The following is a 25,259-nucleotide window of genomic DNA, read 5'->3' on the forward strand; positions in this document are numbered from 1 at the left end:
TTATTTTTTACTAAATTTTTAAAATTTAGTTTTGAAAGTTCTTTCTGAAATTTTCAAATATAAGCAGGTGTAAAAGGTTTTCTAGATATAATATTACTTTCCCTCTTTTTATCATATATGCGCGCTAATGCTTTGCCTGTATGACACCCCCCCCCCTAAGAATGGTGCTCGTAACAACTGTATTCCCCTTGCTTCTCGTTGCTACGCCACTGGAATGCGTAATCTGGTCATTGAAAGTCTGGCTCTGCTCATAATCAAACTCGAAAATTAACACATTGATATGAATTTTAACAATGGAGTTCTCGCTGCGATAAAACAGGCTACCGACATTTTTCCTGGTTTCCTATTAAACATAAATAACTAATTTGAAGTGGAAATCTCCCAGGAATGTTAAACTTCCCATTATTTTAGAGTTAAATGAAATTTCTTCATCAAGTGAATCCCAAGCCGTCCGAAATCACTGTGACCAACAGAGATTATGTCACATTTCTCTTTTACCATGTCTCTTATAGATTTGGTTTGTTACATTATACCAAATTTGGTAATCCAACAGAAAATAACATGAAAAATTTACTTTAGATGATTTTTTTCTTTTCAATTTCTTCTTTATTTTTTGAAATTCAACGCAAAATTTTAAATTTATTTCGTGATATAAACAATATCGCAACTAAAAAAGTGTCGATCGAATGATTTCAAAAGTACTAAATATATCCTGCAACATTTCCTGTTGCTTTCATTTCGTTTTATGCCATAGAAGGCAGTTCATATTCTTTCTGTACAATACGTATCAATTAAATAATTAATACTTTCCATTTTGCGTGATCCTCATTTTGTGCATTTCTTTCTTCTAAAAAGTTTCTCTTAAAAATACATTTTCTTATTTGCCTTTGATTTCCAATGAAAGCGAAAAAAAAATAATCTTTTATTTTATTTTCTCAATATCGTAGCTGAGTGTTATCAATTGTTCGAAAAGGAATATCACAAGATGATGCATCATTGGAATCTGCAGGTTTATCTTTCTTTAAATAAATAATGCAAGTCACTGCAAAAAATGCAATCTGCCTGTTTCCATATGATGTAACTCTGCTCTCTACATTTTAAAGGTTTTATCATCTTTGTGAATCCAAGGACTTAGAGGAATTCAATGCCTTCAAGCAATCGCATTCCTTTTTAGCCGTGAGGAGTCTTCGGGTGGACGCGTGAATTCCTTCTATACCTTTGTCTGTCTCCTCTCTGCAGACGATTGCAAACGTTCGACAAAATTAATTCTTATTCCTTTGTATCATTTTGGGGTTTTCTCATCCGACGGTATCATTTACGGTGACGTCACAGCTGTAAACACGGTTGCGGTTAGCAGTGAGAGCGGTAGTGAATCACCATTGACAACAATCATTCAACCATTCTTTTTTCCGAGTTGACTTGTGCAATAACCCCGACCTTGTTTCTCATTTGTTTTTATTTCCTTTCCACTTTTTTTTTTCTCTCGCCGTCGTTTCCCCCTCCCCCTGTTCTTACTCCACCCTTTTTTATTCAGATGGATACACCTTGCCGGCGAATCACAATTGCAGTTAATGCATTTAGTTTCGTTGGATAAGCATACATAAGGGTCAGTGTCGCTGGCAGCTGCAGCAATGGTAAGTGTCGCTGGATTTTGATCTTATCTCATCTTATTTCTGTATTGTTACTTGAATTAGGGATTGTGGTAATCAACGCTTTAATTAGGATGTTACAAACTCTTACTGATACAAGCGGTCTTTAGATCTCCTTTGTTTGTAGGTCTTTTATTTTGAGCTAAATATTAATAATTTTTTGAACGATTGTTTTCAGGTGACTTTTGTTTAAATAATTCGCTAAATATCAGCGTTTGAATCTGATAATTTTTTATTAATTGTTGCATTTGTTACAAATACTATGAAAAATAAAAACAGTATCGCCGAATTGTGATCTAGCCTCTTACTCGAGCATTGTTACTTGAATTAGGAAATGAAATCGCTCTTAATTAGGATGTTAGGATAATTTGTTTTAAAAAAATCGCTAAACATTAGCGCTTGAATCTGGTAATTTTTTTTATTAATTGTTGTATTGGTTAAAAATACTGCAAAAGATGAAAACAGTATTACCGAATTACGATCTAACCTCTTACTCGAGCATTGTTACTTAAATAAAGGAACAGAACTGTGGTAACCCCGCTCTTAATTAGGATGTACCAAATTCTTCCTGCCTTATAGGATGTAAAGGCATAGTGAAGCACTTCCTTATTTCTTTTATTTTGAGTAAATCATTTTGATGTTTTTATAATACATATGTCCTACCAGGTCGAAAGTTTCCAACTTAAAATTATTAAAGATTTATTTAATGCATTTATAAGGAAAGTTGAATCAATGTCTTTATATTTTTTATTTATCTCTTATTCATGCATTATTATTTGAACTAGATATTTCTGTAATCAAGTTAATTAGATATTACTATAATTAATCGATTAAAAACTCTTCCTAACTTGTGTGGTACAAGCGGATGGTTAGATGTTTTATTTCGAACTAAAATTTACTATTTTTTGTGACACATTAGATCTTGGATATTGATCAATTTCAGCTGCATAATATGCGAGTTTCTATCGATTATAATTCTATCGTTTGAATTCGATTATTAAAGTTATTATCAATTATTATTATAAATTATTGATAAATTGAATGCTTATAATTAAAAGGTAAAAATCATATAATCGAATTTTGATAATATCTGTGATTTTTTTACTTGAATTAAGATTCTGACAATAAATTATCGCTATATCTTCTGTTCAATATACATTTCGAGGCATATGATTTGAAGTACAGTGAAATGTGCATTTATTTATTGTTTTGAACTAGCCGCCTTTGGCGAACAGCTGATTCGCCGGGATTATTGCGTGCGAAAATTTTGAATAAAATTTTCGCACGCAAATTTATTTATAAATAAATAAATGTACAGTTGGTTCTAATGATTTTCCAGCAAAATATTTTTAAATATTCGTCGTTGTTTACTTTTGAACTTAAAACTTAAATGTGTAGTTAATTACCAGCAAACTAAAATTAAAAAGTTCAAGAATTGTGTTAAAACCAATGTTTACAAATAAATCTACTCAGTATGAAAAAAAAAAGCCAAGTCATCATATGTTAATCATCAAGATTGGTAGAAAAGCCCAGGATAATATATTTGTAGTGACAATGAAAATGATTTAAATTTCATTACATTAACGAAAAATGTTGCTGTAAAATATATCTGAAATATTTTTAAAAGGTTATTAAACTTAGTGAAAATTTTTTACTGAAGCTAAATTTGTATCACAAAAAACAAATAAACGGTATCAATTCAGAAAATTAACTAAATAGTAGTGGTTATATCAAAAAAAATTATAACATTTTAAGACTTTTAAGCTTATTCAAAATAAATACAATTAAGAATATAAACAGTAAGGATAAATGCTAAGTATTACTTTTCATAGAAAAATATTGAAATGTTAGAGTTTAAATATTTATAATTTTCAGCTTTGTTATTGATTATATATTTAAAAGAATGATAATATCTTGGCTAGATATTAACCTTCTTTGTATAAATTCCCATTAAGATCCTGACGAAACATTTAGATTCTACATAAAAACCAAATTTGTGATAGACGGTGATTTACAAAATTTTAGATAGAATTTACGAAAATAATTTAGTGAGTTATGATTTACGAAATTGTTGCTGTCTTGAAAGTACACTGCTCATTAACCTTTAAACACTTTTCAAAGAAATGGAAATTATCTTAGGTATAAGTGGTTAATTATGCCTAAAATTATAAATTATCTTTAGATATAATTAGAAGCATATACTAAAAACGTAATTGCAGCTTTATTATGTTTTTGAATTAAATTCTTACTGGTGTTTAAATATTTATTATTTTCAGATTTATATTCTGTCGGTTATTGACTTTATACTTATAAGAATGATAATATCTTGGCTAGATATTACCCATTTTTTATATAAACTGCCATTTAGATCCTGTATAAGAACCAAATTTGAGTTAGACGAGGATTTACGAAAATTTAAATAGAATTTGATAGAATTTACGAAAATAATTTAGAGAGTTATGATTTACGAAATTTTAGATAGAATTTGATAGAATTTACGAAATTAATTTAGAGAGTTGTGATTTACGAAATTATTGCTGTCTTGAAAGTACTCTATTTATTAAGCTTTAAACACTTTTCAGAAAAATAGAAGTTATCTTAGGTATAAGAGGTTAGGCATGTTTAAAATTATAAATTATCTTTGGATGTAACTAGAAATCTATACTAAAAACATGATTGTGGCTTTTTCATGTTTGTGAATTTAATTCTAACTGCTATTTAAATATTTATAATTCCCAGCTTAATATCCTATCAGTAAGTGAATTTATGCATTTTAGAAAAAATATTTGCTATAAGTAAAATTCTGATTTCATGTTAGTATCTTTATAAAAATTTCAGTGAGATAACCTTAGGTAAAAGTACGTTTAAAATTAAGAATGATCTTTAAAAATGATAAGAAATCTGTTCAAAAAGCGTGATTATGCCTCTTCCATGGTTGTAAATTGGATTTTCAATAAGTTCAGATTTCTTTTAATAAAATTAATTTAAAATTTAAATTATCTTCAGAGTTGATTGCCCTTTTTTCAGAAAAAATTTCTTAACAGGCGAAATTGTCTTTTTTATTTATTTATTCCATAAAAGAGTTAAACAAAGAACAGTAGATTTAGAGATATTTATTGAACGACTTTTAGTTTTGAACACTAACTTAAGTGGAACTGTTTCACTTTCCACTATGATTCAGTTCTTCTTTGATATGAAATATCTTATCTGTCTAAAAGTCAGACAAGGATTATCATATTTCTATGTAAAAATAATATTTTAAAATTTCCATAAGAATTGAATGAAATTTGTTTCTCTCTTTCATTATTTAACACTGCACTAAAAGTTTAATATCTATTGTAAAAAAAAAAAACTTCTTTTTTCCAACTAAAAATTTATAGCAACAACTTCCTGGATTCCATTTCCGCTTCATCTCTTCGTTGTCATCGCTAATAAAATAAAACTGTTTCCTCTTTTTTTTTTCTGTCACCGCATTTCTTTTACAGTTTATAATAAATTTATATATTTGATATGAAATTGAAGTATTGTTGGAATGTAGAAATGATTATGAAATTTTGATGAGTTTATTTCTTTATATTCATTTAATATTAGATAACAAAGAAAAACTTTTTTATTTGATTCAAGTTAAGAATCGTGATTTTAGATTTCCAAATCCATTTGCTAAAATTTTAATTTACTATTGTTTCATCGGAATGTAATATTTGTTCTCTTTTTTTTATTTTGTGAGATTTCCCATAGAAGGAAATGTGGTGGAAATTTAACTTCTTATTTAGTTCATAAAATTTCATAATTGTTTTTCCTATCTTTTTGAATAATTAATGGATTGTTTTAGATTCTGAATTCTACTGAAAATTTTTATTTTATACGTAATGTGAAATCATCGAACAAATCAGTTTCTTTTATAAATTCTACATTGTGGGAAGATATCGATTCTTCTGTAGTCTCTGTGATGCTTTTTATTATGCTTTATATTAAAGTTTGTGAAAGGTGTGGCGTTTATTTTAAAGATTTAAACTACTTTCTTTATCTAAATCCTTTTTCGAAGTGTAATCTGATTTACATAATAAAAACAACAATAACAATCTTATGTAATAACCTATTAAATTCCGAATACAGTTTTATAATTGAAAAAAATGTGTAGTGTCTCTCTCTAAACATAATATCCAACACATTTCATTGAAAAAATGTGTAGTGTCTCTCTAAACATAATATCCAACATATTTCATTGAAAAAATGTGTAGTGTCTCTCTAAACATAATATCCAACATATTTCATTGAAAAAATGTGTAGTGTCTCTCTAAACATAATATCCAACATATTTCATTGAAAAAATGTGTAGTGTCTCTCTAAACATAATATCCAACATATTTCATTGAAAAAATGTGTAGTGTCTCTCTAAACATAATATCCAACATATTTCACTCATGGACAATAGCAAAAATGGGACACATATAGGAAAAACAACAAAATCGAAAAAATAAGTGGAAAAATTTGAAGGGATTAAGATAGCTAAGATTAAGTTTCTTTTATAAATGATGGAAACTGTTAAAATTTCTTTGAACGTCTTAAAATGAAAGTTTTAGGGTGGTAAGATAATGCAAATTTATGATCCGAATCTTACAATATGCAATTTGCATAATATTTTTCATATCCGATAAATCTTTAAAGTTTATTATCTGTTCTTCGTCTTGGTCAGATTATTATTGCTAAAAATCCGTGTTATATTCACATAATTTTCGCATGTAATTATCTGCATATGATATTTTTATTTTCTTTCTTTATTGATATTTACAATGATGTAATTTCGTAAAAAATTACTACTTCGAAGATATGCATTCCACAAAAATAATTTATGTGCATAACTATATAAATCGCAGCCTTTAATTGATAAATTATGGAAAGTATTAATTTAAATATTGATTTGAAAAACATTATACGCAAAATGTATCGAAATGTCAAATCTCCTCTTTTAGTTATGCGTTACCTTGATGATGTAATACAATGATGTAATTTCATAAAAAATTTCTACTTCGTATATACATTCCACAAAAAGAATTTATGTACATAACTAAATCTCAGCATTTAATTGATAAATTGTGGAAAATTTTAATTTAAATATTGATTTGAAAAACATTATAAAACATTATAAGCAAAAAGTATCGAAATGTCAAATCCCCTTTTAGTTATGCGTTACCTTTAGTAGTTATCTTTTAGTTGTGTTATTGCTTATATCTTTCAATAATTACCACTTCTATGTTCTATTGTATTCTTATGTTAAACGTGTTTTTTTTTAAATTTAAATATCTTTACTATAATTTAATGTGTCCCTTTTAACATGTGATATTATCTTATATTAAATTTTACTCCAAATAAGACATGTGGACGTACTTTTAGGATCTTTTTTTCGTTTTTGCAAGTGTATGTATGGCATATGTTTTCTGTAATTCATAAATGTATTGAGATATTTTAAATAATATTTATTATTAAATATTAATGTCACTAATATCATTTATTTAATGTTAATGATATTATTATCGAATAATTCATTATTGTCTTGTCTTGTCTTTAGACGGATAATGAAATAAAATTAAGAATAAAAAATAGTTCTTGGAACTATGCAATTAAATTTTTTTATCCATCCTAAATAAAGGTAGAGAAATTCTTAAATTATCCGGATTGATGGAACCAAACCCGAAGTGGGATTTTCGAATAGGCTGCTGGCTTGGGCCTCTGGTGCTGGGGAGGGGATGGGGCACAGACATGCGATAGAAAAAATAGTATTGCCTTGTAGCCAAATAAATAAATTTGTAAAAAAGTACTAATTCTAAAAAAGTATGAATATGCTTAACTTTGTTACGTTTAAACGGCCAGGCTCCTATTTGTTTCATTAGGTTCATTTAATTACTAGAATTATTGTAAATACTGAGCATGTGCTTCAATAAGTTTGTAAAAAATCCAAATTATAAGAATTATAAAATATTAGGATTATGCTTAATTTTGTCAAGTTTAAAAGGCGAGGCTCCTATTTGTTTCATTAGGCTCATTTAATTATTAGAGTTATTGTAAATACTGAGCATGTGCTTAAATAAATTTGCAAAAAATCCAAATTATAAGAATTATAAAATATTAGGATTATGCTTAATTTTGTCAAGTTTAAAAGGCGAGGCTCCTATTTGTTTCATTAGGCTCATTTAATTATTAGAGTTATTGTAAATACTGAGCATGTGCTTAAATAAATTTGCAAAAAATCCAAATTATAAGAATTATAAAATATTAGGATTATGCTTAATTTTGTCAAGTTTAAAAGGCGAGGCTCCTATTTGTTTCATTAGGCTCATTTAATTATTAGAGTTATTGTAAATACTGAGCATGTGCTTAAATAAATTTGCCAAAAATCCAAATTATAAGAATTATAATATATTAGGATTATGCTTAATTTTGTCAAGTTTAAAAGCCAGGCTCCTATTTGTTTCATTGGGTTCATTTAATTATTACAGTTGTTGTGAATACCGAGCATGTGCTTCAATGATATTGAGTACAAACGTGAATGCTGTGGAATCATGAATCATAAAACATATGGACCATAAAATGTCCAAATCCACCTTTGATCTGATCCAATCCAATAAAAAAAATGGATAAAAGACAAAAAAGTTTATTTCTTAAGGCGAATTTTGCTTATAACGCATTAATGTCATGTCTAATAATAACATATTAATTTCATGCCAATAATGTTTCTTATATATATTTACATACTGCATTAAAATATTTCTATTTGAACGTATCTGAAAAAACCCCAGTAGTTTCACAATCTTAATTAAATAAATAATATTAAATGAATATTCTAATTTAAATAACATGACTTAAAAAGATTTCAAAATAACATTTTTTACATATTTTTCCTCTGTATTAACAGAATTATATGATGAATTGACAGCGATTAAATAGCAAGAATGTGATAAGATAATCGTGATGACGCATTAATAGTTTTTATGGAACATCAATCGAATAATGAACGCCCATATAAATTCCGTTCTCATACAGATAACGAAAGTTTGATAATTAATTTTCTAAAGGTAAATAACTATTAACTAAATTTAGTTGATTGATTGTATTGAATTTAGTATTAATTAGTTGTTTGATTTCAGAAATTCAATTTAATTTATAGGCAATTTTATATGCTGTACTCTTCAACTAGAAAAAATATTTAAAATTATTTAACAGAGGAATTTCAAAGACAACTTGTATTTTGAATAGTAATTAGTAAAAAAAATAATTATATGAAAATAGCGTTTTTTATTTCTACAGATTATGCCTAAAATTCAGTGTATTTCTTTTTCTGTAAGCCTATATTTTATTTGGTCAAAGTTCCACAATCGATGTTTTAAATATGTAGAAAGAGACCAAAATAATGTATGTACTTGAGAGGATTTGTCGAAATTTCATTTTATTCCCGTTGCAATTAACACCTATCTTTTGTTAGATTTGTTTAGGAAATGGCTTTCTTTGTTCTATTGTATTGTGACGCTAAAGATTCTGTTCCCACATCTATCTGTTTTGTTTTTGGACTCATTTTGCTGTTTGCATTAGTCACTGTATAACAAAGGCTTATCTCAAAGTCAATTCTATCATTTGTTTCGTTAACTTCTTTTATTTATGTTCACCGAATATTTGATAGATTATTTTCGCGTTGAGTCATATCTGCAAATTCTAGATTCAAGCTTAACGCTAGAAAATTTTAAAACACTTTTATTTAACTTGACTTGCTTCATGAAATTAAAATGCATTTTATAGTGGGTGTGTTGTGATTTTCTAAGGAACTGCCCGGTTTTAAATACACTATTTTTAATTTCAACAAACACAGACACACATAGAAAATTAGGTTAAAGAAAACAGTATGGTGGAGGGATTCCACGGTTTCCAGCCAAAAGCATTCGGCGTTAGCGCAAGGGTTGCGCATAGGGGAAAAGTCGACCTCAGGATGCAGGTCTGCCGTTCTTCTGCTTGTCTTACAAGGGAGCGCTCTCTGCTCAAGGGTGAAAAGAGGTGCTACAATTTTTTTTACTATCCCATTTGTACTCGCTTCCTGATGCTTTATAGGGCCACGGTGGCCTGGTGGTAAGGTCTCGGCTTCGGAACTGGAGGGTATCAGGTTCGAGACCCGATTCCACCGAAGAACCGTCATGTAAGCGGGTCTGGTGCACGTTAAACGTCCTGACCAAACGTCCTCTCGCCGGTGTGAAGATGGGGGTGCCAGCTCAGGTCGAGGTCCGTCCCACAATAGCCTTAGTGTTGCTTTAAAACGGAACGTTATTATAACTAAAACCAATCCTGATGCTCTGTATTGTAGAAAATTTTGTGCAGTTGAATTTGATGCGCAGTTCATGAAATATATTATTTTCAATTTAATCGTTTAATAAATTCAATTTTCCTTCCGCATTTGTTACGCTTCGTAACAGAAAATTAGAGAAAAAAATTCATTTTAATGTTCCATCTATTTATAATATTGAATTGCAAATTGAAAATTAAACAGTTAACGAATAATATCAACTCTTTAATGCAATAAAGAAAGTATGTTTTTAAAAATTTCTTTTATAAAATTTATTCCGAAAGAAAGTCTCTTAACCCTTTCTAGGGTGGCGGGAAGTATGCTTCCCACCAAATTTATCAATCTTTGTATGAAATTATGTAGGTTGGCATAAGTTCTGACAAATTTTTTTTAGTAAGTCAGAAACTTAGATGCTTCAGTTCTTTATCTCAGACAAAATGATGTGTCTTGATTTGTTACTTAATTATTAATTAACCAAATTAATTAATGAATCAAATTAAATTTATTTAATAAGCTAAATGAATCCCTTTTCTTATTCTAATTTCAAGCCTAAAAATATTTTCACATAATTTGACTAGAAAAAAATGGCCCTTTAAAGGGTTAAAATGTGTTGTTGAATGTCTAGTTTCATTAAAATGAGCTGATTCTCTTTTCTTTATTCCCGGAGCACAAAGAAGGTGGGAGCGGAGATTTGGACGAAATACAAAAATGAATGAATAAATAAATAATGATTAGAGACAATGAATAATTATAAAAATAAATTATAAGGAAACTTTTTCGCATTCTTCCTAATAAAGATACCCTCCCGCATAAGAACTGGCAATGATCACCTTGAGTATCAGGATTTTTATTTTCAGAGTCCCGTACATGAACGCTTTATGCTTCGTAGTATAGCGAAGAAAACCGACTATACATTTTGAGCATCTATTTTTTAATCCGATTGATATCAAAATTTGATACAGAATTGCAATTTTAGTAAAGTCTTCATTCCAAATTACATTTATCTAAATCATTGTTGCGTTTTTGCGTTTGCATGCATAAAAATGTACAGACCAGCATATGGCCAAACACGTGGACGGATATAGTGCAAAATTTCATAGGGATCTGCACTTGTTAAAAATATGTGCCAAATTTTATGCATCTAGCTATTTTGTGGATGGATCGACGGACAAACTTCCTGTGTATAGATTCCATTCAAAATTTGTCAAATATCTACATATTTGATGGCAAGATTATATACCAAATGTCATCTGCCTAGCTCAAAACGTTTTTGAGTAATCGTGTTCACGGATAGATAGACAGACATCATTCCAAATATGTGTTTTTCGGATTTATTGAGATCTGAAACGCAAGTCTTCGTCAAAACCTTCAAGTCGAATTTTTAGACGATTATAATACTTGTTGTGTTGTGTATTGTGACTTATGGCATTTTACAAGCCCGTTGATAGTTATCTGTCAGCGAATTAAGCCGAGTGAGCGTCTCTTGTTTCTTTAGTAGCACCTTTAAGGGCTAATAGTACGACTTAGCTACTTCCTGTGTCACATACGCTTGCACAATCCCTTTTTACAGGGGGGGGGGTACATTCACACATTTCATAGATAGAACAAAGAAGAAGAACAGTCATGCCCGAACCGGGACTCGAACCCTGGACCCCCCGATCTCGGGGAAGACGCACTACCCCTATGTCAGAATGCCGGCATTATAATACTTTCTTTTTGTATACTCGTGTACTAGAAAGTAAAAAGGTGAAGTTTAAAAAGTAGAAATAAAGCGTTTTGTTAAGACTTATAAAATATTTCCTTTAGACTGATTCAACTGCATCGGTCATATTAAAAGAACTTTTCTGCACATATTAAAAATTAGAGAGATGAATTCGTCAGAGCCTCAACTTTTAAAAATCTAATTAATCTTTTTTTTTTTATTGTGAACTAGTCACTAAAGTTAATGTTAAATTTATAAGTAAAAAATGCAGCAATCTAGTCATTTATTCAAATACGGGGCTTTATTTTCTATCTTTGATTGACCCGGATTATCCGGGATTTCTTATCACTTTCTGTTTATACCATTATTGATAAATGATAATTCCCTTTTAATTCATCTTTCTTGAAAGTAATTATTGAATTTCACTATTTTAAAATTAAATCTACAATCTTTAAAAATCTTTTTTTTTCTTACTATAAATCAGTTACTAAATTTAATATTAAATTTATGAAGTGAAAAATACAGCAATCTAGATATTAATTCAAATGTGGGGCTTTTTTTTTTCTATCTATGACTGACCGGATAATGCCGGAATTTTTATCACTTTGTGCATATACCAAAAGTGATAAATGATCATCCCACTTTTTTAACTTTAACTTTTTTTTAAATTAACTATTGTGGTTAACTATTTCAAAATTAAATCGAAGTCATCTTTATCTAATATAAGCGATTTACTTATAAGTAAAATTAAGTTCAAATCCTAAACAAACAATTAAAATTCAAAATTATACCGGATAATATCAAAGCATGTGGTTGGTCACCTTAGTTTAACATGCATCACTTTGAACGATCTCTGTCTCTATGCAATGGATTTTGCCCGAAATCCATTGCATTGTCTTGCAAATGAAACCGTGTAACTAAATAAGTTAGCCATTAACTATTTCTAAGTAACTGGGTTTTTCAGTTTCCGTTGCCTAGTTTACCAACCCCTTAACCTTCTGTTTTTATTCAAGGCCAACGTCTGGCCTACTTCGAAATGTACGACCGCACTTGCCGCTCCTCTTTCGCCCAGCTTCTAAAATGATGTTACGGAAATGGAATGAAATCAGGAATTCCGGTGGCTTACACATGGGTTTGTCCTTCACCCTTTAATGCTCTCACGGGCAGAGGGAAGCGTCACAGTGGAAAACAATTGAGTGGTACGTTGTGTTATTTTCGACAGGGGGCTCTGGGCTCTACTCTGTTCCATCACACGCTTTGATTCATTCTCGCCTTTAGATAAATATTAAACAATGTTTAAAAACTTTTTTAACGTCATCATTCCCTGGTACAACACTGGTAATCTTATCAGCATACATTTCAAAAAGAAGGAGGATGCCAAAAAGGTTCCAGAAATGAAAGAGAGGGGAAGAATACGGATAAACAGATCTTAGTATAAAGTTTTTAATTTTCCCAGCACCATTGTCGCCAAATGCATCACTGACAATCTTAATATTATATTGCTTATGAGTATTTCGTAGTAAAACACTATGTACAACAAAAAGTTGAAATCAAAATGTCCTTATTCAGAGCAATGTAAATCATCAAATATAGGTTGTAGACGTTTCGAAACAAGGGATAAATAAGTGTTACCACCGGTAATCTCAACAATACTGTAATAGTTATGTAGTAAAACATGTATAGCGTGTATAAAATCGTAGTAAAACATGTACAGCGGAAGGTTAAAATTAAAATATCTTTATTTAGAGCAATGGAAACCATCAAATCTAAGTTGAAAGCGTTTCAAAATGGAGTAAGAAATAAATATTACCAAAAAAGTTAATGAAAGAAAGAAAAATATGCGTGAACAAACCATATATTGCTGCGTTTTCGCTTTAAAATAAATTTTAAAAAGCTTTTAACTTTCCTAATACCATTGTTTCCAGATGCATCACTGATAATCTCAGCAATATTATATTCTTTATGAATGTTTCATAGTGAGGCGCTATATATAGCGGAAGGTTAAAATTAAAATATTCCTATTCGGAGCAATGTAAACCATCAAATCTAGGTTGTATGCATTTCAAAACTAGGGAAGAATTAAGTGTTAACTGCACAGTTCCAAGAATGAAAGAAAGGAAAATGTGTGTGAATAAACCAAACCGTGGTACGCTTTCATTTTAAAATTAATTTTAGAAAGCTTTTAACTTTCCTAACACCATTATTCCCAGATGCATCACTGATAATCTCAGCAATATTATATTCTTTATGAATGTTTCATAGTGATGTGCTATATATAGCGGAAGGTTAAAATTAAAATATTCCTATTCAGAGCAATGTAAACCATAAAATCTAGGTTGTATGCGTTTCAAAACTAGCCAAGAAATAAGTGTTAACAACACAGTTCCAAGAATGAAAGAAAGGAAAAGGTATGTGAACAAACCAAACCGTGGTACGCTTTCATTTTAAAATTAATTTTAGAAAGCTTTTAACTTTCCTAACACCATTGTTCCCAGATGCATCACTGATAATCTCAGCAATATTATATTCTTTATGAATGTTTCATAGTGAGGCACTATATATAGCGGAAGGTTAAAATTAAAATATTACTATTCAGAGCAATGTAAACCATCAAATCTAGGTTGTATGCGTTTCAAAACTAGCCAAGAAATAAGTGTTAACAACACACTTCCAAGAATGAAAGAAAGGAAAATGTGTGTGAATAAACCAAACCATGGTACGCTTTCATTTTAAAATTAATTTTAAAAAGCTTTTAAATTTCTTAATGTTATCGTTCCCAGATGCATCACTAGTAATCTCAGCAATATTATATAGTTTATGAGTGTGTGGCAGTAAGGCACTATGTACAGCGGAAGGTTAAAATTAAAATATCCCTATTTAGAACATGTAAACCGACAAATTGAACGAAGGTAGAAATAATATAACCAAAAAAAGTTCCAAAAATAAATGAAAGGAAAATGTATATAAACAGACTATATAGTGGTGCGATTTTGTTTTAAAATAAATTTTTTTTTAAACTGTGAACGATGAGATGACCAACGATGTGAAGTTGATACATCGTTTGTCGGTTTCTGTTGCTTAGTTAGTAGTTAAATAGATTCATTTTTTAGATTTATTCTATGCGTATTAGCCTTGTTAGAATTCTTTTTTGTTTTATGGGAAAAATTTAATAAATTTAACAAAAAAATGTTTTTTAAAATAACATTTTTTTAATATACCAAAAAGTAAAATTTTTTTACATGTTAATCAATTTCTGCTTCTTTGCCTTTAATTATACATTAACATAAATATTAAGGATTTTGAAAATCAATGTTTATTAAACTCATTAGCAGATGGTACCCCTAATATGGAATCAAAATTTAAATAAATAATCAATTACTTGATAATTATGTTCTAATCATATTCAATTTCTGTATGGTCATTGAAAACACGTGAAGATACGAAATTTCAAACTTAACGTATTAGGAAATAATAGAAAAAAAATGGCTTACAAAATTCCATATTTGCAACCATGGAACAACTCGAGTTAAATAATTTCTGCTTTTTTGCCTTTAATTATACATTAACATAAATATTAAGGATTTTTAAAATCAATGTTTATTAAACTCATTAGCAGATGGTACCCCTAAAATGGAATCAAAATTTAAATAAATAATCAATTACTTGATAATTATGTTCTAATCATATTCAATTTGTGTATGGTCATTGAAAACACGTGAAGATACGAAATTTCAAACTTAACGTATTAGGAAATAATAGAAAAAAAAAATGGCTTACAAAATTCCATATTTGCAACCATGGAACAACTCGAGTTAAATAAAAGTGTATAAGAAATAAAATATTGTATAATTTGTTAATACGTTTACATTTTTTTCTGGTGTTCTTTTGTTAATATTTTGCTGCTTCGATTTTAAAGATTTTGTCTGAAATTACACCGAATAATGCTGAAAATCTGTTTTTATCAATTAGATGAGAGATATAGTTCAAGAATCTAATATTAATCCATTTTTTGCACTGATGTCTGTACTCTGGGTACCGTATTTATAAAGTTTAAATTGAATTTCCTATCATAAATGATTTACTACAAGCAGGGTAATTGAAAATAGTAGCTTATTTAAGTAAAATCTTGTATAAAATGACACCATTATGATAAAATGTATATTATTATTATTATTTATCAATTATTACAACGTACTATAGACTTACAAATTTTATTTCTTGTATGTTCAAAGTGGACAAAGTATTAAATAATTTATTTATAATATTTAATATATTAGAACATACATAAATCTAGTTTATTTTACTTTATAGACAAAAATAGATTTTTTCTCGTTCATTTTTGGGGAAATGTTTTGTTAATTTGTTAACAATTTAACAAAAAGTTTAACCAATTGTTAACAATTTCGTCTAAATTTTTGTTATTGTTTTAAAAGGGCTAATGTAAATTATTGGTCATCACTTTCTAAAAATTTTGAACTTGAATATATTTTTTGGAAATATTTTTAACAAGATGGTAGCAATACTGTATGATATGAAAAAAAATATATCTAAAAATGTATCATAGTCTGATTACCTTCATGAATTTAATTCTATAAGAACACTTATATAACAACGTCATTTTTGAAAATTTAGTCATCACGTGCCACTAATTAATTGATAACATTTGTCATCAATCTATTGTATTTACTTTTACTGACAAATCGCTGTCTTTCGCGAAGTTAAACATGTGATTTGTCGTCATGTGATTTGCCGGCAGATTTGGACTGTCTTTTCTGAAAATACACTTTATAAACATTTTGAAAGTTGCTGACAACCATTCGATTTTTTCATCTCCTCTGACTGTTCAAACTGTTAAAAAACGTTTTAGGAAGAACGTTAAAGGAGACTTGATCATCATGTGTGTTTTGTCGTTTTATCGCAGTAATTATCGGTGTTTGGGAAAAACCTCCTTTAAAGGAGATTTACCCTCATTTGCCTGAAATCAAGAAATCTACCGCAATGGTTAATCGTTCATCTATTTTCGGCCGGCCGAATATTAAGAAGGTATGATGTTATTTTATTACTATTAACAAAGGCGGTTGTATGCATTTTACGGCCCTAGGCAATGTGCCTTATAAGGCTTTTATTTTACGTAATAACTGGTCGATTTAGTTTCTTTTTTCTTTTTTTTTTTTTTTCAATTTGTAATCATCTTAAATAACATGTTAATAATTTGTTTTAGTCTAAATTTTTTGCGTTCATATATTTGTGGAAATATATATATATATTTATTTATTTATTTATTATCCGTGCCATGGGAAAATGACTAAAGTAATAAATTTCTGTTAGTTAAGATAAATTATTTGTTAGTTCTAATTAATGAATTATTGAAGTTACTTAAATTAATGATATTAGTTAAATAATTAATAATTTTCTTGCTTATAAATTAAAGCGTTTAAGTATTATGGTTGATGGCAAAAAATGAATGAACTTCAAATAAATATAATGCTAAAAATTATTATTTTGCGGGATTTATCAAGAAGGATATAACATAACCAGTAAAATTAATAATTAATACTCAAATATATTATAAATAAGTAATTAATTATGTTTTCATTTATTTAATAATTTTAATAATTCAAAGTGAACATACGTTGTAGTCCTAATATTTTATAGTTCGCAGAATTAGCGTTTTTTTACGAATTTGTTTATTTTCCAACTGCTAATAGCATTTTTAAATGATTTTCCTGCCGGCCACTTTAACTGAACTAGTAAGCTTTGTTAGAAATCCACCTATGACTGTTAACTACTGATTAATTAGTTTAATATGATAATCACTGTACGCAATCCTTTTTTATAGAAAGGATTTTAAAAATTTTGTGAAATTCAGTACAAAAGAAATTCTTTTTTATAATTATATTTACTGTAAGAAGCTTAAAATAGGTTCTTTTAATATTTACCTATTTAATTTCTTATTTTAGTGAGATATGATTTTTCTGAAAATACTTTATGCGAGTCATTCTCAGGCTGGGAGATTTTTTCCTTCCTACTAATAAAACGAGGGGAAAAAAGACATTATGTTAAAAATATTTTCATTGCTCGAAATAAAGGGGGGAGCATGCTTTGGGCCTTAAAAAACTAGGCAACTATATTTAAGTCGTTACGAACTAAAGTGAGATTCGATATCGATTTATTAGACAAATGTTGAAGACATTAAGATATTAAAGATATTTTTCATTCCACGCAAAAAAGGGGGAAGCATTCTTTGGACCTTAAGAAACTAGGTGATTACATTTAAGGCTCTATGAAGTAAAGTGGATTAATGGCGATTTATTAGACAAATGTTGAAGACATTGAGATATTAAAAATATTTTTCATTGTCCGAAAAAGGGGGAAAGAATACTTTGGACCTTAAAAAACTATGTAACTACATTTAAAGCGCTATAAACGAAAGTGGATTAACGGCGATTTATTAGACCAATGTTATTTCCTGGTAGAGAATAGAGAAATTCTTTTGATCTACTAGCTTCTTTCAAAAACGTGTTTCTATTTTAGCGTGGTAACTACTTCGGTTTATCGAACATAGTACTTTGATCCATTCTACTTTCAATGTCATATAAATAACACATAAGGTGTACGAAACACGAAAGCGGGATTTGTGCAATACCCTTCGGTACTAACGTTGATTTCATTGTCAAGAACTATGCTTTGTACCTGCGGAGGTAATACCACATATTTAAATTATCACTTATCGATTACATGCACATGTTAGGATTTCATATTAAATATGTAACGCTGAACAGCTTTCTAATCAACTTCTTGCCCATATCTATCTTCCTTTCAGTAAAGTTTCGAGACAACATTAATACGTTTCACATTTCGTCGTTAGGAACGCTGCAGGTGGTTTCACTATAACGAGCATATTCACTTTCGTATGATGCACTGATGTCACACTCTTGATTGTTGCGAAATTAGTTCACAAATTTTATAGTTGCATAATCAACTCCCTTTCCATCTTATATGTAAGAATGTAATCACTAGATTAAAGCCGCTTTTCTGATTATTTTGTTCAGAAACATTTTGATAAAAATATTGAATATTTCTCAGAAAAGAGGAGTCTCATGTAATGATGTGCCATGACTCATAGTGGCGTTTTAGAAGACTGGATACATGCATGTACTTCACAGCGATTTAATATAATGACTAGTATTTTTAATATCAAGTAAATGCTTTCGATTCAGCATGGAGTATCGGCTTATGATGTCTTTTTTATGTAAAATCCAATCAAAAAATTTCTTGTCGAAGAGAACTGGTTGGATTATCGCTTGAATTACTCTTACCAAAAAGAATTATTTCAATGAAATTAGACTCACTTAAATTAGACTGCACTCCAGTGACCAAAATTAATTTTACAATAAAAGATACTTGATTTAGTATATGACTGTAAATCAGCAATAAAAAAAACAACTTAAAATATTTTTTTTTCTTATTTTCTAAAGATGCTTTAATTTCAAGATGGTTTTCATTTCTGCATTATCTAACTCAGTGCTTTTAACCTTTCCATATTTTGGACTCGACTTTCCAGTTAACTTTTAGTCGCTGCCATTTTCTTGTGATTTTATTCCAATTTCGGTAGTCTTTCAGTGAATTTTGGGATTTTAAATAATCAATATCATTATATCATTCGTGTTAGTTTTATGTTGTTAATGTTAGTTAGTCTACTTTTTCATATACAACTTACAGAAAAAAGAAATTGCAGTGATCATCAAGATATTTAATCTCATGATTTTGATAAATGTCCACTTTTTTAAAGTCATTAAAGCTGAAAAAAATATCATTGAAATGAGTTCTATCGATCTGTGGATGCGATATTTCAAACACGCTTGATAAATTAAATTACGTATATTGTCCCTAAACTATAAATGTATATCTGTGCAGAATTTTGGGCGAAATCCATTCACAGTAAGACAATTTCTCCATAGATATGCATATGAATACGATAACACAAAAACTCAACAATCTAGTTAAATGAAATTTCAGTATGATTTTTTATTACCATAATTTTACAATGATATCAAATTTTTATCAAATTGGTCAAAGGGTTGATTGTTTGTCTGTCTGTGTATTCATGTATATGCAAACACATCTGAAAAACTCAACATGCTGTGAAAATGACTGTCGAATTGTATCAAATATTGGACGCAGTCGGTCAACTTAAAGAGTCCATACTCGAATCTCTTCATTATGTTTTTTTTTTCTTTTCGGTTTCAATAACCATTTCCATAGGTGTTTTTTTTTCTTGTCGTCCCGTGCCTACCCACTTGGTGCCTAGTACAGATTGAGAATCACTGTCCTAATTAATGGAACCCTATACTTAGAATTTCATGCCGATATTTTTCAAAGTAATTCATGTTGAGGCAAGTGGCAGAAAGCCCAGAGGTAAGAGGAATGCTCTCTTCTTGGAGGATGTGGTTTCATGATGACAGAGATAACCACACTCTCTTCACCGGAAAACTGTCTACGTTTCATAGAAGAAATGTTCGATAACCTTACCTGTAAGAAAAAAAGGGAGGGACTGCACTTAATGGAATTCCAGATGTTGATACTAAGAACTGTTTTGATTTTTTTGTTGTATTTTAAATTTTATTTGATTTTGTTCCAAAGTACATAAAACGGATTTTACAGAAATAAAATACAAAGGTGGTAGTATGTTGTACTTTCTTAACCTTAAGTTTTGTTTTTATAAATGCCAAACCAACGAGTTATGAAATAATTTTAGTATGAAATCAATGGAAAGTGTCTGACCTCAAAGTCAACTGAAATTTTTTCAAGGTGATGCTGCTTTGACCTCTTGCCTGGGGCAATGTAGAAATTGTTTCTCAATCATTTCGTGCAATTTTAATAGCTACGCTGTTTTTAATATATTTAAATGTATTTAATTACATTATTTTTGCGTCGAATTATTTTATACTGATATAACAATAATAACTATTATTTTCGCCACAAAAGTATTTGGGCCTAAACACAAATGTTGAATATAATGATGATTAAAATATCTGCCAAAATTTTTTTGATTGAATGAAGCTCTCATAAATCAAAAAATTATTTCAGTATTTATTTTCAGCTACTATTTATAATTTGTTTACTTCTCCTTTTCTTTCCTAGTACTATATGCAAGCATGTTTCTCTTCTTGATCTAATAATTTAGGTTCTTCCTATATAGTGTGTCATTTATCTTGTTACTTAATATTTTTCATCTGTTTTCGTTCTTTTATAATATTTTTATTCACTTGCTTCGCAACAAAATGGTATTTTGTTTTAGTGTTTACAGCGTTATTTTTATATTGAAAGAAAAGGAAAAAATAGCAAAAATGTGTATCCAGATAAAACGAAAGCCATATTTTTATATATTCCATTTTATCCAAATTTCATGAACATTTTTATTATTATTTTCTTATATCTTTCAAGATAAAACATATAATTTCTCTATAAATTTCAGTTATCAAAACCTGAAAATAAATAATAATGTTAAGTAATGAAATAAAATTACAAAATATTTCAATAGAATGCTATATGCAGTGAAATTAATATTGAAAATTATTTTAGAATTATGTGGAAAGTTTGCGATACAAGAATTCTTTTTTTTTTATTTTAAATTTATAACGTGCTTTTTTCTGTAATACATCAAATCAGTTTTTCAGACGATGCTTATCAAACTTAAAATCAGGAAATAAAAATTTTCTTAATTAAAAATTTCCTTGCTTATGCTGTTTCAAATAAAAATAACTTTTTCTTTTTAATTTTATTTGCTTGACACAATGACTTATATTTCATTGTTTATCCAGTTTACAAAGTGGATTAAAAAGATATTATCAGTTTTGCCTAATCATCTCTTGCATCAACGAATTGTTTCGAATTTAGAGATAAGCCAATATCATTGAACAAATCCTGACGCGAATAAACGTGTTGGGGAATTCTTTTTTCTTTTTTTTAAATTAGAGCATTTATTTTAAATAACTTTTGGCCATATATTTTCATCTAATGAGGAATTACGATAGATACGTGTCTTTAGACCTATCTCGCAAGCAATTTCGCATTCGTTTTAGCATCCAAATGTTTCAATGAATTAAATAATATTAAATGTTGAGTTATATTTAGGCGCGTATAACTTTAAAAAAAAATTGTAAGGCTTCTTGTATAACTTGGATATTTAATCTCATTTGTCTTCTGTATTTTTGAAATTTAAAATTTAAGAAAATTAGATTTGATCTGTAACATAGAAACTTTTGCCTTTATTGACATGCGTTTTTTTAAAATCAAGAAGAAAAAAAAAATAGATCAAAACTCAGTCCAAAATAAACTTTCGTGTCCTAATAAACAGATCTAAATAATACTTTTTTAAAATGTGAATTAGATAGAATGTCTAAGTAATCTATATGTAATAATATGTAAATTTGACTAATCAATCGTCTATATGTAATAGTATGTAAATTTGATTAATCAACCGTCTATATGTAATAGTATGTAAATTTGACTAATCAATCGTCTACATATAATAGTATGTAAGTTTGACTAATCAATCGTCTATATGTAATAGTATGTAAATTTGACTAATCAACCGTCTATATGTAATAGTATGTAAATTTGACTAATCAATGGAAGTGTAATAGGTAGAATATATTTATGAATATTCACTGTCCCCAGTGTTCCCAATATCGCATTAAAAATATGTACTGATCAAAATTCATTGTAATTTTTTATTAAAATCAGTATAATTTTCATTATTTATTAATTTTTTCGCTCCTTTATCAGAATGTTTTCTTTTCTAAACAAGATGCATCAAACTAACAATAATTATATACTGATCAAGAATATTTTCATTAAAATCCATAATCAATTAATTCATCAGTAAAATCTGTGATATTTCCATTATGTATTTAATTTATTATGCTTTATCAGTAGGTGTTCTGTGCGAAACCAAGAACACTGAATTAAAAATGCGGCGTTTAAATTATGTGCTTATCGCAATTAACCATAAAAGTCCGTAAAATTTCCATTATTTAATTTTTGTTTCTTTATCACAGCGGTTCCTCTTTCAAGTTATATGTATTAAACTAATTTTAAAAATATATATTAGTTTCCCTAAATAAAATGTAATCACTGAACCATTGTTGTTAGAGAAATGTAGTTTCCTCCATAAATCTGCTTCTTGCAATTATTACTGAGGGAAAACTATAGTTCTCATAATAAAGATCATTAAAGCGTTACTACTACAACTTTTTCTCAAAAAAAAGGAAGTCAATATATCTTAATAGTAATAAATATTAGTCTGTACACGTACGAAATTTCCGTTTTGAAAATCTTTTTCGAACAGATTTAACTTTCCTATTTGAATGACAGTTGCAGAATTTTCAGCGTGTTGTCTTTACAAGTGCAATACAAATGTGCCGAAACAGACCGCACACAACTTTATCGTTATAACTTTACATACTTTTTGTGTAATCGCCTCTATCTAGTGTACATATTTATAGCACAAATCTTTAATGAAATAAATGGGCAATCTGTTTCTGCCATTTTTAATTCTTCTGTACAAATGACGAAGCCAAAATATGCAACAAATTGTTTAAATAAATAGTCCTAAAAACCGTGTTCCAGAATTTCATAACTCCCGATCAATGCCCGAGAAACTAGACAGTATACAATATTACTGTTATAGCTTTACATAGCATTTGTGCAATCCCCACAATCTAGTGTACATATTTATAGCACAAATCGTTATTGAAATAAATGGGCAATCTGTTTCTGTCATTTTTAATTCTTCTGTACAAATGACGAAGCCAAAATATGCAACAAATTGTTTAAATAAATAGTCCTAAAAACCGTGTTCCAGAATTTCACAACTCCCGATCAATGCCCGAGAAACTAGACAGTATACAATATTACTGTTTTAGCTTTACATAGCATTTGTGCAATCCCCACAATCTAGTGTACATATTTATAGCACAAATCGTTATTGAAATAAATGGGCAATCTGTTTCTGTCATTTTTAATTCTTCTGTACAAATGACGAAGCCAAAATATGCAACAAATTGTTTAAATAAATAGTCCTAAAAACCGTGTTCCAGAATTTCACAACTCCCGATCAATGTCCGAGAAACTAGACAGTATACAATATTACTGTTATAGCTTTACATAGCATTTGTGCAATCCCCACAATCTAGTGTACATATTTATAGCACAAATCGTTATTGAAATAAATGGGCAATCTGTTTCTGTCATTTTTAATTCTTCTGTACAAATGACGAAGCCAAAATATGCAACAAATTGTTTAAATAAATAGACCTAAAAACCGTGTTCCAGAATTTCACAACTCCCGATCAATGCCCGAGAAATTAGACAGTATACAATATTACTGTTATAGCTTTACATAGCATTTGTGCAATCCCCACAATCTAGTGTACATATTTATAGCACAAATCGTTATTGAAATAAATGGGCAATCTGTTTCTGTCATTTTTAATTCTTCTGTACAAATGACGAAGCCAAAATATGCAACAAATTGTTTAAATAAATAGTTCTAAAAACCGTGTTCCAGAATTTCACAACTCCCGATCAATGCCCGAGAAACTAGACAGTATACAATATTACTGTTATAGCTTTACATAGCATTTGTGCAATCCCCACAATCTAGTGTACATATTTATAGCACAAATCGTTATTGAAATAAATGGGCAATCTGTTTCTGTCATTTTTAATTCTTCTGTACAAATGACGAAGCCAAAATATGCAACAAATTGTTTAAATAAATAGTCCTAAAAACCGTGTTCCAGAATTTCACAACTCCCGATCAATGCCCGAGAAACTAGACAGCCTACAGTATTACTGTTTTAGCTTTACATAGCATTCATGTAATCGTCGCTATCTTATGTATATATTTATTACAGTCTGTTATCACTAAGAGAACAAAACTCGTGATAAGCACCTAACTGCTTTTTTTTTTCAATTTTATCAAAAAATAAAGAAAACTCGTCTTGCAAGCAACCCTTTAATCTTACGCGATACTTTAAAACGGTAAACATTGCGTAGCGCAAAAAAAGAGTTGCTTGTGTGTTTATCTGTTCGATTTCATCCATGTAGGAAATCAACGCTGTGGTTTTGTTTCGTTAAAGAGTATCCGCAACCGAAGCGTAACCTCTTCTGATTGGATTAAACTGAACGGCCCGGACAAAACTTGCAAGATGTGTAGGATTCACACGGTTGTAATGCTAGCACCTAACGCATCGGATATCCAATAAGGGTTTGGACTTATCGTATGTTATCTGGTGGTTTCGGTACATGATTTGAGTTTTGATAATTGAATATTTCAAAGAGGTCGGATAGGTGACAATTTAATTCTTCGGCATGGTAAGTTGTTTGAGGAAACTTGTTTATAAATGTTTGCTTAATTTATGCAGTTTCGTGTTATTTAAAAATTGTCTTATTTTTCGTGCACTGCATTTTGATTTCAGAACTTTTTATTCTAAATATTTACGAATAAGCAATATTATAAAATGCTTTTAATACAGATAAAATGCTATCTAATATTTAATCTAATTTAGTATTG

General features: G+C 29.0%; 1 protein-coding gene across 9 annotated transcripts in view; it reads left to right on the forward strand.

Moving 5' to 3' along the window:
* The window catches only part of LOC129958294 (uncharacterized), a 165,108-nt gene that overhangs the window by 113,853 nt on the left and 25,996 nt on the right, over positions 1 to 25,259 (forward strand). For 2 of the 9 annotated variants that reach the window (XM_056070670.1, XM_056070679.1), the window contains exon 1: positions 24,860 to 25,060. The exons of 4 other annotated variants lie outside the window; for them this stretch is intronic. In XM_056070670.1, coding sequence (XP_055926645.1) covers positions 25,058 to 25,060 — 3 coding nt within the window. In that variant the 5' untranslated portion in view covers positions 24,860 to 25,057. Of the gene's footprint in view, positions 1 to 1,513; positions 1,635 to 24,859; positions 25,061 to 25,259 lie in introns of those variants that run through there. 3 more of the 9 variants (XM_056070676.1, XM_056070677.1, XM_056070672.1) reach the window with 2 other exon arrangements.

This window comes from Argiope bruennichi, chromosome X1 (genome assembly GCF_947563725.1).
Source record: "Argiope bruennichi chromosome X1, qqArgBrue1.1, whole genome shotgun sequence".
In the NCBI taxonomy this organism is placed as follows: domain Eukaryota; kingdom Metazoa; phylum Arthropoda; class Arachnida; order Araneae; family Araneidae; genus Argiope; species Argiope bruennichi.